The 17334-nt window shown below is 40.7% G+C and overlaps 1 protein-coding gene across 1 annotated transcript; it reads right to left on the reverse strand.

Moving 5' to 3' along the window:
- Positions 1–972: 972 nt before the first annotated feature.
- On the reverse strand, positions 973–17240 carry LOC139942900 (N-terminal kinase-like protein). Its single transcript, XM_071939719.1, has 17 exons — positions 17057–17240; positions 15918–16058; positions 15051–15161; positions 14477–14703; positions 13447–13537; positions 12110–12265; positions 10975–11133; positions 10294–10401; positions 9681–9794; positions 8915–9070; positions 7971–8235; positions 7040–7189; positions 6262–6449; positions 5381–5905; positions 3034–3192; positions 2537–2714; positions 973–1982 (listed from the first exon to the last, which is right to left on the reverse strand). The coding sequence occupies exons 1-17, from the start codon at positions 17165–17167 to the stop codon at positions 1849–1851; spliced, it is 2973 nt and encodes a 990-aa protein (XP_071795820.1). The 5' UTR covers positions 17168–17240; the 3' UTR covers positions 973–1848.
- Positions 17241–17334: the final 94 nt, after the last annotated feature.

Below are 17334 nucleotides of genomic sequence, written 5' to 3' on the forward strand. Positions count from 1 at the left end.
TTATTTTTTTACAATAAAATTAATCTGTGCACCAAAGGGTTAAAGGAAAGGTACATCATACGTATTAACTGCCTAATTTTTTTAAAGAAGATGTTATTTTAAGGGGTATGACAGCAGATGGAAAGCGACTTTAAAATTCATAAAAAACATTTAAAAGTCCTTATTCTTTTTAACATTGATACTGACTCTAGATTAACTTATTGTCGAAATGATCATGTAAAATTGGCTTTGCATTAGAACAAAGTATTCGTATCATTTATCTATTATTATTATTTTTTTTTTGAGGGTCGTGGTGGGGGGGGGGGTTGATATTCGTTGGCAGATATTGTCTGTTTAACCAATGTGCTATAAGCCACATGTAGCAAATCTTAATTACATGTAGGCATGTGGCCGATCCACTCCATTTGCACATTCAAGTACTGCGCAAAAGAGGCATCAAGTCAAAGAGCAACTGGTCCCCTCTCATTCTTCTTTGATCTTGTGATATATCTAACTGTAGTTTAGAGTGACCGTGTAAAAACATGATTCATTTGAAATGGAATGGCGTCAAATTAGTTGCATTAGTTGCATTTTTAAACACACGTACTAAGCATCCTACAAGCACCATATAAGCACACACAAGTTTGCTACAATCCCGGTCATATCTCGTTGGCCCCCCCCCCCCCGCCCCCTTTCAATGTTGGTTCTCATTGTTGCATGGTCTTCTTCTGCGTTCCAGTCAACATTGAGCGGGGGTGGCCCAAGCATTTTGGCAGGGATTGTGGAAGCGTGCACACAGAGTAGTCACCCTTGCAAGCATGATATTAGTCGTTGGAAAAAAGGTAGTACAATTTCATAGAGTACAAGGGCTGACCTACATATTTATTACCTACATACATGTCCACATGGTGTCGCCTTTAGTATAGACTACTCAGGCTATTTAATCACAGTTTCTCAGATTTTTCCCAAGGAAAAAAGAAAAAAAAAGAAAAAGGAAATCGGACTAAAAAGGAGGACGTAAATCTAACACCAGAGGTCATGGCTCTCGCTTCTGCAGCCGATTTTACAAAACGCTAGGATTAATCCTATCTCAGTTAGGATGAGTAACCCGTCCTAACTTAGGATGGGTTCTGTGCATCCTAACGTCTTCCGATACAAAACATAACTCGTCCTAAGGCCTAAGATTAATCCTAAGTTAGGAAGAGTTTGGTGAAATCGACGACAGGACCCCCTATACTGCAGCTCACAAGTGTACTCTTCCTCCTTCTTCCCTATCACCAGCAAAGAGTGGAACTCCTTCCAGAAGGTTAATGGAGAGTTCACAACGCTCGATGCATTCAAGGCAGCATTGAGGAGGGAAGGATCACAGGCACTTAACTTTTTTAACTGCACTACATTGGGTGCGTTCGATAAGCTTCCCTGTGTCGACCCCGCAGTGCTCATGCACGTGAGCCCCTGACAAGAGCTAACCGAACTATCACTCGCCCCGCTCTCGTGGTGACGTCATGCACCTCGAGCCAGTCCCAAGTGACCCGTTCCACAAGCAGGGCACTTGGGGCTGACCGAGGTGAGCCCCTGGAATGACATCAAAGCTATTCCAATGTACCAGGGGCAGATCGGGGTCGACCCAGGGAAGCTAATCGAACGTACCCATAGTATATCATATTCTGCACATGAGATCTATTTTGTTTGCCAGCGCACAAATTTAGACAGCGTGCGCACCAACCTCAAAGTGCGTTATGACGTCTGCACGTTACCTTGAAGAAGAAGAAGGAGAATATCATGCCTGCCCTCGGGAGCAAACCAGGATTGTTTTTCAGTACACTAGAGGCATTGATGCAGATGCTGATCATGGTGGGCAAGGCTGGATCAATCCTTCTTTGCCCCCAGCCTCATGGCACCCAAGCCTGGTTTCTTGGCAGCTCTCTTTTCTTTCATCTCTTTCTCGCGTTGTAACCTTCTCTCCTCTCGTTTCCTTTTGGCCTCGTCTGCTTTGCTCATCCCTTCAAAATATACAAAAACAGAAAATAAAACTTTGAGATGAGACTACATCTACTCATTTCAGTTTGAACAGGGTATCTGAACACTTTAAATAGTAAATTTGTTGAATACAGGATTGAAACTTCTTAAGGATTTCAAAAACCTAAATGTATACAGACTCTTTAACCTATCTATAATAATCATCACCATACAACCAGACATGGTGAATAAAATAATATTGTTAAGTTTTGGACACAAATTTTTGATGTAAAAGTGTCTGAAAAAATAATATGTAACAAACAATCGGTATTGTTTCAGAAACATAGATGCTATATGTTGACAAATTTCAATTCAGATCGTGACCTTTAATTTGACCATTTTATTTGAGTGGAAGTAGCTCGGATCTTGAAGCCGTTTGCGGCCGCTATTGGCATTTTGGTGCAAGCTGTTTCTGGGTGCTATGGTCTCTGTAGGGTATCTGGCTGCTATGGTCTTTATAGGGTTAAAATCACAAGTCCACTGCACAAACAAAAACCTAGTGTGTAAAAAAAAAATTAGTGTGTAGAAAAATAGTTACCTGCGTTATCGCCAATTGACCCCCACTCATCTTCAGCTCCGCCCCATCCATCATCCCCTTCCCATCCCGAGGCGACAGTGGCAGGCTGTGCAGTCTTTTTCTTTTGTGTTGCTGTAGTTGATGCAAATTGCGTCTTGGATTGTGAAGTTGAAGAACTTGGCTTCTGTTTTTGAGATGTCTGGTTTAAAAAAAACAATAATGATAAAATCACTTGATAACTACTTATTTTAATGAGTTCGGTTGTATTAAGAGTTGAAACCAACAATTCTTTTCAGAACCACCCCAACTCATTTAGAGATTTTCATTACATGGTGTTACTGCAAACCTTTCTGTTGACCCCTTGCAAGCACGTCACACGCGGCGACTGTGACACACTCACCATTTTGGTGTTCAATAGGTTTACGAGTAAACGCTGCGTCGCCTAAAAAGCGCACTTCACTGAATAACGCACAGTGACATTCCCAATTTTGAATTGGGTCAAAAATATAGAAAAGTACCTTGTTTAGTGCATCACTGAAGAAATCTGCACCCGTTCCTGCTTCAGGCTCTCCCCAGTTATAGGCACTAGCTGGTTTGTGACTTGAATCCTTAGAGAACTCCAGGTTATCACCCCAGCCTGGTGGAGGGTTAGATCTAGCTGATTGAGACTTGTCGACCTGAAAAAACAACCACAGAATCAATAATGCACTTGTTAAATTGGAAACACTTTTAGCGAAACATAAGACCAGGGGTGAGAGTCAATACTAACCAAAAAGTCTGAAACTTGGATACAAATTCAAAGGTATGTTGAAATTGTGTCATTTCTACTGTTTGGTAACCCCTGGGGTTATAGATTCCAATGAGCTTTTGGAAACAGTATGCAAAGCACTAGAGAAGTAGACCAATGGGCAGGATTGCTTTATTTGTGGAAACAAATATTGTCTGATTTTCTTCACCAGGCCGATATAAAAAGTCTGAATTCAGCCAAAAGTCTGAACAATCTCATCCCTGTAAGACAGAGTACATGTGTGTGTAAATGATGCAATCTTTGCCCTACAATGTTCAACTGCAACTGAAAGGAAAATGCATAAAATTTAAGGTACAATACATAATTGGACAAATATGGAAACTACAATTGGAAAGTGAAAAAGAGAAAATTGTAATAATATGATATTATTAGTATTATAAATTTTGTATATTTCTGATTTCTGTAAAACCCAGGGTCCCTAATAAGTGACCTTAATCACTAAAGCTAGCAAGCCTGAGGAAACCTGTAAACAAGGGTGCTTGCTATGGTAATATGGTAAGAAATGATGGTTTAAGGACACTAGTGCCATGGCGAGAATTCAACCCGTATACTGCTGATCAGAAACACCAGCACTCAAGTCCAATACTCTTAACATGCGTTACTTCTTACAGCCATCGCACACCACTAAAGATCAATCAATAAGTGAAACAAACAGAGCACATGACCCTCTTTCATAAAGGCCTGTAAGCTTAAAAACTTGCTAAGCACAAAAAACCTTGCTTAACAGAAACTAAAGTAGTACAGTTGGTTGTCTCCCAAGTCCCTGATAAACATACCCTTATGCATGTGACAAGGCCGATACTGTTCATGCTCATACAATGTTAAAAACGACCATTGTGGGCGAAGGCTTATGAATATTAACCATATGCTAATTAGGGTCCTTAGTAACTTTCTCTTATGAATTCGCTTTTAATAAATTGTTATGACACTATGACTTAATCCCCTTAAAAATATTCCTGGAACAAAATTGCATTAACGCATCTGTCAGAGAAACCCTCTCCAAGGCTTCTCATTAACATAAATTAGCATAATTTATGCGCAGAAACACTGAGTACCCATCATCTGCTCGATGCATCAAGCAAAACAAGTAAAATATATATTTTACAGTTTGAAAAAATCACAAGATCAAATGGCACTTGATAAAATACAAATGTATCCCCCCTTTAAAAAAAAATAGTTTAACATTTAAAAACCGTGAGTTTATAGATGGTTATTTTGCACACTTTATATAGGTCTTTTCCAGCTAACTTTGACTATGAGGGACCCAGAAGACCTGTATACCAAGCAACACACTGAGAAGATTCTTTCTCATGGAAGCTTGGGGGAAAGTCCCCGGACACTGAGCAGAAAGTGCTGGGCCCTGACACGGCCCTTGCTCTCCCAAACACTTCAACATGCTAAGACGCCTACCAGCAGAGCTAAGTTGTCGGGGATGGGTGCTCGTCGTAGCGCAGAATAATACAGGTGGTAGACAAGTTGTCTGCTAACACAATGGGGCTCACTCTCAGGGTACCTCTAACTTTTTAAAAGTCCTACAAAATATTTCCATGAAATGGAAAAGACAAGTGTGCAAAATAAAATCACATTTTACATTTTATTATTTTAAACAATAAATAAATTTGTACTTGATCAAGTGCCATTTGATCTTGTGATTTCTTCAAACTGTAAAATTTTGTATGCACAAAAAATGTATGAGGTAACTATAAATAGTGAACTTGCGGGTACAACCATGTGTAAAATCTATTGGATGAGTGTTGGCTCTGAAAAGAGACGGTTTGGTCTCGACGTTTGACGATTTACACATGGTGCACATGGTTGTACCCGCATGTATACTTTTTTTACATGTACATGTAGTTCCTTCTTATTTTCAACATTATGCAAAGCTTCAAACACCCCCACACATAAAAATGTGCTAAGCACAGAAAAATATTGCTAAGCAGAAAAAGGTAACCAGGTGAAGTTTGCATTTGTGAAAAATTTGTAACTCCAGAAAAGGCCGAACGAATCTCCTCTTTTGTTTTCATGCTAAAGACAGACCACTAGCTTTCAATACAAACCTGTAATCTGGACCCAGTAGATGAAGCTGTAGCCTCTAGTGAGCCCCAGTCCTCGTCAGCTCCCCAATCATCCGTGGCTCCACCTTGCTCCTCCTTCGCTTCAAACATTCCCCCGCCAGCGTCCATCGTACCCCAATCATCATTCTCATCCCATCCGCCCAGATTCATCTCCGTTCTGACATTGGCCTTCTCCTTTTTGGGAGAGCTCTTGTTAGTCCTCTTACTGTCCCCAGAGGATGGCCTACTTGGTCTCGAGGCGGTCTCACTGATGGACCCCCAAGCGTCGTCTATCGGATCCCAGTCCGAGCCTGTCGTCTTCTTAGCACTGAGTTTCATTCCGCTTGATCTGCTACTTTGGGACGACTTAGCTTGGCTCGCTAACTTACTGGATGATGAGGGGATAGAATCACCAAAATCGTCCGTGTCACCCCAGCTGCCGGCATCCCAGCCTGAGTTTTGTTTGGAGGACATCCCCGAGTGAGAATCGCGGGAGCCGGCAGTCTTTGACGAGGATGTTGAAAAGCTCTGTAGAAATTGTAATGAACGAGAGATTCATTTCATCAAAGCCAATCATTGAAAAAAAACTTTTTTATTAAAGATGTAGAATGACTGTCTTCACAACATTCGCTGAAATTTAGGAAGCGCTTCATAAATTGATCGATCTTCGTAAGGAGGTGGAGAATGCTCTGAATTTGTTATACACCACAAATTGAGAGCAGCATAAAAGGGGTAACCCTGTTTCAGCCCCAGGAGTAGGTGGAAACAGCCCCTGGAAAAATAGTTGATTGTAGCACACCTTGAAGTGGCCACCAGGTCTTGTGTGTCTGGCGACTTGGATACAAATTATTTTTTTAAGTGTTTGGAAAAAGAATCCTACTTACATCAATGTCTCCCCACTCTTCATCATCATTCCATCCCACACCGTCTCCGCCATCCCCTGTGTCTTCATAATCTGATGCAGAGTTCCTTGCCTTCTGGTCCTCAGTGCCGCCATCCCTTGTGTCCTGGGGTGTGGTAGAGGCAGGATGGGCAGCTCCCCCTGCTGTGCTGGACGTTTGTTGTGATGGAGCTGAAGAAAGACAATAAAATCAGATTGTAAATATATATATAATATTAATAATAATAGATGTTAAATTTGCATCGGACAAAGAATATTAAATACGGTTTTTACCCATATACACCGATGTGTATTAGCACTGTATACTGTATACCGAGTTCTGTGAACAAAACCACAGGCATATTACTCGGGTGGGATTCAAACCCACGACCTTTGCAATTCTAGAGCAGTGTCTTGCCAACTAGACCACTGAGACTGACCGGTAGCTAGAGGCTGTTCAAATCCTATTGCTTACAAGAGACAGCTTTTTTTTCTCCAGAAGACAATCAGAGCATACTGATCAAAACATCAGTTAAAACAAACGGTTCTTTTCAGAACCACCCCAACTCATTTAGAGATAGTCATTACATGATATTACCGCAAACCTTTCCATATTGTATTTCCACCATGCAAAGTTTCAAATCCTACTTAGAGGAGACTCCCAACATTATGCATTGTGTATATAAAGTAACGTACATGTATATGTGTAAGCAAACTGATTGAGTGGAAATAAACTGAATTGAACTAAATTGAGCTGAAGTTTATACTCTGAAGTTACCCACCTGTAGTGGAAGCATTAGGTGCCTTGGCTGCAGTCTTATCTGCCCCAGCACCTGGTCGATAGAACCTGGACGTTAGCGAGGTAACAGCCCAGCCTGTCCAGCTTGTACTTGCCCCCTGTGGTGTACTCGCTGCTGCGTTCACTTCAGCCTCTGTCAAAAATAATAGTTAAGCTCGTTATTGTTAGCATTTCTTATCGTAGTAGTTTATCTATTTCTTATTGTAGTAGTTTATCTATTTATGTAAATTCTTGTATTTTCTCGAGAAGACGATCGAAACGTCGAGTTGAAACCAACGGTTCTTTTAAGAACCACCCCAACTCATTAGAGATAGTCACTACATGGTGTTACCGCAAACCTTTCTATATAAATTCTTGCAGTTATTTTTAACAGTGTTCTTTGCCCCCTTGTCATGTCCGTCTGTCTGCAAATGTTTTTGTCTTTTGTGTCCGTTGTCTGTCTTGTCCTGTATGGCATTCCCAAATCTAGCAAACGCTTTCCATCGATTGCCTCCATTTCGCTTACTCTGCCCTGTTCCTACAATTACATAGTATCACTAGTGTATTCTATTTTCCAACAAATTCGAGCCATGCTATGAGTGAAATACAATGACTGAAACAAATCTAAATGAGAAAATGAATATTAAATGCATTAACCCTTTGGTGCACAAGGTGGTAGCTAGCTAGCAAAGACACATCAAATTGGACTTTTAGAAATGGTCATATTTTGAAAACTGCAACCCTCATATACCGCCCTCATTCGGTTGTGTAGAGTGATTACTGAGCTTTCGTATGGTGGGAGCAATTTGTTTTTGTTAATCTGTGCACCAAAGGGGTTAATAGCTGTAAAAAAGAACCAACCAGGTAAACTATACTATAAGGGTGTGAACCGAATTCATTTTGTTTACAAATTTTCAGATCGTTATACAACTTACCTATTTCAGCAGCAGTCTCAGGGTGGTCAGAAACGGTCTGGAGCCTCTGTAGAAACACCCCAATAGCCTTGAAGGTCTGATCCCGGACCCCTTTATCGGGGTCGACAGTCAGGGTGCAGAGGGTGGGGAGTACTTTGAATGCAGTGTCCCTCAAGGAGTAGTAGTTCTGAGTTGCTAACATGGACATGACGCCTGCTGTCCGCGCTGGTGGGAAGGGATCCTTCATGGCACGCACGAACGCAGAGGAGAGGACCTTTTGCCTTGTCTGTATCCCAAAGAGGAAAACAAATGCATTATAGAAATGTTTATCATGGAAGTGAAAGTGTCGTGGCCGAGCGGTTAAGAGCCCTGAATTCAAACTCTGGTGTTTCTGATCAGCAGAGTATGGGTTCGAATCCCCAGCCGTGACACTTGTGATCTTAAGCAAGACACTTAACCTTTGCTTCGTCCTTCGGATGGGACAAATAGCCATTGGTCCCATGTGTTGTGTAATGCATGTAAAAGAACCCAGTGTTCCTGGCTGTGGCTGCTGTATGCGCGCCGTAGCACCTTGTAAACCCTTATAAGGTGCTAAATAAATGGGTTTCAAAATTCATCACTGCAATAACCTATTTTTCTGAAAGTTTGTATAGACTCAGCGCCTTGAGTACCTTGTTTGGTAGATATGTGCGCTATATAAGACTTGTTACAATTTTTATCATCCCAATCTATTGGCTGTGTGTCACAAAAAAACCAGTCTATTGTTTTTTTTTGTGTTAGTTTTGTTTTATATTGTCTTTGTGACCAGAACAACACTGTAGAAATGTGTGGCTAAGCAGGTAAGAGCAGCGGGCTCAAGCGTGAAGGTTCAAAACTTGGTAGGACACTTAGTGTCATTATGCATGTTTTGCAGACACTTAACCATACGTTAAGGGGCCTACAGGTAAAACTGAAATGATACTTACAGCTGGATTGAGGTAACACGCAATCTTCCCCAAACAGATGGTGGTGTTGGTTCGAATCCCTCCCTGGTCATCCTTGGCCTGTGTCTTGGCAAAATGCTTGAGGAGTTCTGTGTTCAGGTTCTTGTCGTTCAGCTTCGGGGCCATTAGAAGCATCGCCTTCAAAGTGGAACACCAACATGGTTAAATATAAATCATTGCATTAAAGGCACTGAACACAATTGGTAATTACTCAAAATATTTGTTAGCCTAAAAACTGACTTGGTAAAGAGCAATGGAGAGCTGTTGATGGTACAAAACATTGTGAGAAACGGCTCTCTCTGAAGTAGTTTTTGAGAAAAAGGTAATTTCTCACTCAAATAATAAAAGACTTTGACTATTACCAAGCGTGTTCAGTGCCTTTAAAATATCTCATTCTTAAAAAAAATTAATACTCATAAATTCTGCTTGGTCGAAAGGGCATCACGTGGCCATGTTTAAATGTGCGATATAAACACAGTAAGAAGAATTTAAACATAGGCATGGCACGCAAGCTTACGCATGGTGATTATTTATGCGATGTGCTATCAATACATACCAGTAATCAATGTAAAAATTATTAGCACGAGCCCGTATGCACAACCATACGCACAACTGTTGTGCAATTTTGACTCTTTGTGGAATTTAGCCACACGTGGGAAAAATTGTAAATTTTACAATTTTCCTAGCTACATGTACCAACTTTGTAATATCTAAAGTGTATTAATCTCTGCTCCAAAGTCTGATTTACCTTGACAGTTTGTTCTCGGATGATGGGATTCGTGTCGTTGAAACCGTGGCAGATATGGGGGAAGATCTGGTCATTGACGACTGGCGGTTGGAGATGTTCAACGAAATATTCCATCTACAAAGCAATCGACAATGATAATTACTATACCCCATACATATTCATGACGGAGAGTCGAGTTCTTACTGGTCCATTCATCATTTGCCAGGTGCTATTTTTGCTAATTACCAAGCTAATTACAATAGGGCTAGAAATTCACACTAGACTGTAGGCCTGAAACTAGTACCCATGCTGACGGCGTGTGATTCTTTTTGTACCTGCCCCCAGAGGGCTTTAAATACATGATGTTACCACCAAAGATTATAGAGCGCAGAAGGCACAAGATGCGGAACTGAAGCTTTATCTATTGTTTGAACGTGAATTACCCATTGATAGGAATGGTCATTGTCTGCACTGATCTGCACTAATCTATTGTTATATCAAAAGAGTTTCTTGCCAAAATGGCGTCAAGTGGGATTTCACATTTCAGCCCGAGTTCTGCATCTTGCGCCTTCAGCGCTCTACATTCTTTGGTTACCACAAACCAGGCAAAGCTTTAAATCACTGGACAAGTTACCTGTTGAAGAAGTTTGACTCTTGTTGCTCTGTCTGTTGACGAGAACATCTTCACAACACACGGCACTATCCTCTTCTGATATTCATCATCTTCAAGTAGCTTACCAAGCTGAGAATAAGAAGAAGACGATAGACCTCAATGCCCTGCCTCAATACTATGGTTAACTGAGATCGAAAGTGTTTAATTTTCCCGAGGGAGGAAAACGTTAAGGTCTGGAAAACTCTTGTGGCACAGCGAAGAAACAAGGCACAACTCAACTCACATATATGGCCCTGGCCGGGTATCGAACCAGGGTCACCTTGGTGAGAGGCAAGCGCTTTACGCACAAGCCAACCATGCCCCCATGAGTGCTTTGCAACCTTAGGAAAAGACGCTATAGACCCATTGCATATGACGTCACACTCTCAAAAAGGAGGCAGATCATTGGACAATACATGTAGCTGTTCTGTGTGCGTAAAAACGAGAGCGAGACCTCAGCGTACCTTTAGCGTTTCCGCGTTCTGCAAGGGGGAGCTAGTGAAATCTTACACAAAACAGAACGCGCCTCCGTGCAATGTGCATAATTTTGGGTGTCAACTCTCTTTTGTGCAGCTTTGTAGGGTAGGCACATGTTAGTTTGCTGCGGGCATGGCAAGGGGTCTATATTAATTTGGTTATTGTTATCTTGATTCAGGATCTCACCTTGAGTAGGGGTGTCAGCACGGCGGAGCCTGCCCCTCCGAACTCAAAGGCTTGCAGGAGGAGAGGAAGGATTCGATATCGACAGAACTCCTGAGGGAAGTCATCGATTGATGTGCTGAGGCTCGCAAAGAATTTATTCTTCTCTAATTGCTCTTTAATCTATTGTAGAAAAATACAATGTATACAATATAAAAAGACATTCATAAAGTGTTCATCAATGTTAAGGGTCGTGGCCATGAACATTATTATCCCGGTCGTTGTGCTAAACACAGAGCTGCCAACTCTCGATCCCTGATTCTGCAGAAAATTCCCTGAAAATAAATCAATCCTTCAATGTTTTATGATGAACAAATTTTAAAATCCCAATCATTATGGAAACTTTGCAACAAATGGAATGAGGTCGCTAGATCACGTCCATCGCCCCAGAGGGACTGTGAGTGACCAAAAGAGGGACCTGTCACAAAAATAAATTTTCATCTCAGTGAGATGAAAATTATTTAAGCATGTACAAGTGTATTTCAGTATTGGTATTTTCATCTCAGTGAGATGAAAATTATTTAAGCATGTACAAGTGTATTTCAGTATTGGTATTTAATACCAGTAATTGTAATACATTGTACATGATAAATCAGTTTTCGTCAATTAAATCAAAATTTATTTTCGTGACATTGTTTTACATTTTTCTCACAAACTACAGCACCTCAGCAAATAATATTTTAAGGGAAGCTTTCTACCATCATTATTTTTAAACCATGTAAGTTTAATCTAAATCTGTGGAGATTGTATTTTGTGCTACAAAAAAGTACTCAAACCCTTTAGACACATGTGACTGTATTTCAGCCAACCAGACGTCGATTTCACCAAACTCTTCCTCACTTAGGATCAATCTTAGGACTTTAGGACGGGTTCAGTTCCATATCAAAATACGTAGGACGCATTGAACTCATCTTAAGTTAAGACGGGTGACTCGTCATAACTCGAGATAGGATTGATCCTAGCGTTATGTGAAATCAGCTGCAGAATACATAACTACCTTGTAGCAAGAGGCGATTATAAAAAGATCTATCTACAGAGTTTCATATCTCATGATGCAAAAAAAGCACAATTCTAAACTTGGGCGATTAGATGAACTGACCTGAATTTCCTCTAGAAACATGTTGGTGTCCACAAAGCTATTGTGGAGGAAGCCGCCACTGTTCCGGCATGTCTCGATGAACCTAGCCGGGTTGGGTCTGGAGAGGGGGTTGGCTCCGACCAACTCACAGTAGTTTGCCACCAATGGCTTGGGAATCTGTTTATGAAGACAATCAAACGTCACAATAAGCCATTTGCGTGTTAGATTTGAATATTGTCTGTTACAAAGACGTGCTTGATTATGTAAGTTACCACTTAAATTTGAATTCATCAGGGCCCAATCTCATAGAGCTGCTAAGCACAAAAAGTTGCTTAGCATGAAATTTCTTCCTTGATAAAAACAGGATTACCAACCAAATTTCTATTTGTTGCATATTGCTTGTTACTGGTATTCAGCTGTGGTTTGCTTATCCTGACAATCACACGGAAATTTGGTTGGTAATCCTGTTTTTATCAAGGAAGATATTTTATGCTTAGCAAATTTGTGTGCTTAGCAGCTCTATGAAATTGGGCCCTGTCTATAGAGTCAGTTGCTACATGTATGTCACATGATACAAGACAAACTTTTGCGTTGTTACGTAAGAGACAGTGAACACCCATACACAATTCCGAATGAATGCATATGGCACAGGGTTTGCTCATTTGAAGGTTTTTATACAAAAGCTTGCCTCGAACCGTTTGGACATTCATGTAGCAACTGTCTCTATAGTCTGAGGAATTCAAGTCAGCGGTAAGTTGTGACTAAAAGTAAGTCATTGTACCAGACGTTATTTAAATCTAACTCCCAAATTCAATGCTTTGTGAATTGGTGCAAAGCTTATTAATTGTGTGTATTAGCACTGTATACTCGGTACTTTCCCAAGTCCTGTGAAAAACCAAGTACTAAGTATACAGTGCTAACACACATCGGTGTATTACAGTGCTAACACACATCGGTGTATGGGTAAAAACCAAAACTAATATTCTTTATCCCCAATGCAAATTTAACATCTCTTATATCGTTGCGGTACCTGCTGCCAAAACATAGGATTCAAACTGCCTCTAGCTACCGGACAACCTCGGTAGTCTAGTTGGTAAGACACTGCTCTCGAGTTTCAAGGGTCGTGGGTTCGAATTCCACAAGAGCCTGTGATATTTTTTCACAGGACTTGGGAAAGTACTGAGTATACAGTGCTAACACACTATGGTGTATGGGTAAAAAACCAAAATTAATATTCTTTATCCCCGATGCAAATTTAACATCTCTTATAGGTGCCAAGCTTGTTGATTACTGGAAAACAAAGTTCTAGTTTTGTGACAAATAATATCACCCCGCTGAGATAACTCTTTTATGCTTACCTTTCCTAATGATTTCAGAGATGAAGTTCTTGGCAGAGGTCCGTTGTAGACCTCCCAGATGAGGCATCCAAGACCCCACATATCGGCTGACCTATTCAATAATAAGAATAATAATAATTTAAAAAAATTAATTATAATAATAATAATAATAATAATAATAATAATAGTGGCTTCTTATATAGCGCTCACTTAGTGACGATAATGGGGCCTGGTCACTGGGCCTTAAATCATTCCTTAAACCATCTCAGCTCCTTGGGGAATATACATCCTGTGCCGCCAAATATGTACCCCACTAAGCTAATCAATCACATGAACCATCTCTGCCCTCACAGGTACCCATTTACCCCTGGGTGGAGAGAAGCTTATGGTTTAGTGTCTTGCTCAAGGACAAGTGTCACGACTGGGATTCGAACCCACACTCTGCTGATCAGAAATACCAGAGCTTGAGTTCAGTCCTCTTATCCGCTCGGCCACGACAACCCAATAGCGCATAACACATAGTGATTAAACATGTCCCTATGCGCTCTAGAGAAAAAACAGAATACAAATACAAGATGTACAGGGTATCAACCAAAAATGCATATGTGAATGTTAAATAGGTGCTTCTTTAGAGCAACTTTAAACTTCACAATGGAATCAATATTTTTTTAATGTTCTGGGAGGTTGTTCCATAAAGTTGAGGCAGTGTGAGCAAAGCTACGTTCACCATATGACTTGGTCATACAGTAAATACATTCCATACAATACACAGTTTAGTGAGTTTGTGAAACCTGTCGATGACTAGAACAAGTTATGTAGTCGAAAAGTTGAGACCAATTAAGAACACACCCCGCGGTAGCTAAGTTAACCACGATCCTCTATAAGCTACCTGCCGATTTTCTACCTTCGGCCCAGGGAGTAGTGATCTAGGTCAGTGACGATGGAAATTGTTCTTTTTGTTTTTCATACCTGATCAGTCTTCTGCCCCCCAAAACCCCTATGATAACTAAGACAATTTGATTCAATGATTATACGACATAAACCTCCTCACCATGTGTGCGTTTTCTTCCTGGTCCGTGCATCAGTCATTTCCGGGGGGTTGTACTTCTCAAGAGACTGCATTCCTTTGTTGGGCGGCTCACTCCCGTCCCCCTCTGCCGGGCCGACGTAAGCTGCACCCCCAACCTTCCACTCCCCGGCCTTGCTGACAAACACTGAGCTCATGTTGACGTTGTTGTGTTTGAGTTTGCAGTCGTTGTGGAGAAAACTCAGTCCTTTCTTTAAGTCAAAAGATGTTTTACAAACATTTTAATCCTCCTCTATGTGTGATTTGGTACACACATTCAGACCAAAGGACCGACATGTACAACAAAAGAGGACCATAGGGTCCAAGGTTGGGAAACATGTACAAAACCAATGGGAGCTGTTGCAAAAAAGTTAGAGTTTAAACATTAGAGGTACCTGAGGAGGTCTACGGTTGCAGGCGTATACAAGCTTGTGTGTGTTGCACAAAATTGCCTACCCCTCACAAGCATACATATCTCGGGTGGGATACGAACCCACAACCTTGGCAATTCTGGAGCAGTGTCTTGCAAACTAGACACTAGGTTTGTTGAAACACTCACCACAACTTGATGCAGGCCCCAGGAGATCCCCAGATCATTTGGTGATGAGCTGGTTAAGTACGTCTGTAGAGGAGTTACTTGTTCTGTTACTGCGTAGATGACACTGTCTGTCTGGAAATAAATGGGCACATGAACTATTAACACAACAGAAGAAAAAGGAACATTATCACTTTCGTGTCGTGGCCAAACTGTCTAGTTCATCGGACCCAAGCGCTGGTGTTGGTAGCTTTAGAGTGTGGGTTCGAATCCTGGTCACAACATTTGTTCCCTTGACCAAGGCTCATTACCATTATTGCTTCATAAAAAAATTGGAAAGAGTGCATTCTGCTCTACCAGCCAGACCCATATAAGACCAGTATTCTCACTTGGTGTATCTCAACATGCACAAATAACAACTCTGTGACAATTTTGAATGAATTGGTCATCAAATGCAAGAGAAAAATGAAAGAAAAAACACAATTTTTCAGATGCCTCAAAAAGGCTTCAGACCTGAAGTCTTTTAAAATATGAGTGAGAAATTTCTCAAAAACTATCACTTCAGAGGGAGCTGTTTCTCACAATGTTTTATATTATGTTATCAACAGCTCCCCAATGTCCGTTACCAAGTAAGTCTTTTACTAACAATTAATTTGAGTAACTACCATTATGGCCCGGTCACACAGGCCCGATACGAGAACGAAAACGTTAAAAATTAACGCCCTTGATTGGTTGAACAAGCGTGGGCGTATTCTGCGCGGAGCAATTCAATCAATAGGATTTGTTCTCTTTGCATCGTGATCGTTATCGTTTTTGGTATCGCTGCAGTGTGACTCAGCCTTTAGGGAATAGTATCCAGTGCCTTTTAATAAGGAGGGAAATGGAACTTGCCTCTAAGCCATCAAGGTACAGAAGGAAGTTTGGATGTCTTAATGTCTTCAGTCGTTTGTGTGCCATCTTGGCCCGTTCCAATACTTCACTCGAGCACCCTTTTGCATTGAAGACGAACACAGACACTGGCTGCCCATCTGCCTTTAACAAAAATCACAAAATGCTTAAAAAATAAATGAATTTTGTGTGTGTGAGGGGGGTGACTTAGTAAATAGTAAAAGTTTGCTATAACAGACTTTTTAATAAGCGCCCTCCTGTGTGAGTGAACTTCCTCTACTCTACTCTGGCCCACCTTGTTGACCTGTTAATGGCTCTCTTTAAATGTCGGTCTCATCACAGTCGCCATTACCGCCCACCTTCGATACATGTCTAAAACGCAAAGTTTTCAAAGGTCGCAAAATGCGTGCTACTTATATTGCAAATTTCACCCACTTAGAAGAATCCTAAAGTACTACACTACTCCAACGTACTTCATTCTATTCCTTATATTTGTGAAATTACTCTGACACATGAAACATTGACAGGGCTATACCAACTGATGACTTTGTCCAGATGTGATGATTGAAAATTGCAAAAAATAAACGCGTACAAAAATTACATTAACGTACTTCTTCTCTCTGGACATCCGTAGGTCATCCCAATACTTGCCAACAACTTTCACATTAACAATTTACACCTTTTTTGCAAACACACAAATGCTATTTAATTAATTGTTGAATGAGGTGCAAACACGCAAATGCTACTGTTGAATGAGGTGCATCCTATTCCTAGCTAGCGATCAATCAATTTTCATTGCTAGCTAGACTAGCATGCATCTCATTGCACGCATAACGCTTACCGAGTATTTGCAATACACCAAATCAAAATGACCAGCAGCGCCCTCTGGGATGGGGCGCGCCATCATTCAATTTAAATTTAATTTAAATCAATTCAATGGATTGTTGTCAACACATCCACCGGAAAAGTTTCCATATCCTGCCTGGCAACAGGTTTTTCATTCCTTTACCTACAATTCACATCATAAGATATTCCTTTTCTTTTTGTAAAAATTAGTGACAAAGTGGTGGCAGGGTAAACAAAAAGTTTATTTTTTATTTTTTGCATTCATTATTTTTTTGTGGGTCAAAAAGTTGGCTTACCTTTTTCTTTCCATTGTGCAGATTCCAAACAGACTTTTCTTCTAGACCTTCAACCTTTTCGCCAATCTCGTAGGGAAAGCTACTTGTGGGATCTCTTGAAAAGAGCCACATTTTTCTAAATAAATTTGATAAATATTCAGACAAAATTCAGCCGACGACGCGGCAGTCGACGTGTTATAACTTATTTATAGAGGGCGCTATTTCTCAGGACCAGGAAAAAAGTATGGTTTCAAAAAACTTAAAATACGAATTGTGTAAAAATATAAGGTTTCAGACTG

Source organism: Asterias amurensis, chromosome 1, assembly GCF_032118995.1.
Source record: "Asterias amurensis chromosome 1, ASM3211899v1".
Lineage (NCBI taxonomy): Eukaryota > Metazoa > Echinodermata > Asteroidea > Forcipulatida > Asteriidae > Asterias > Asterias amurensis.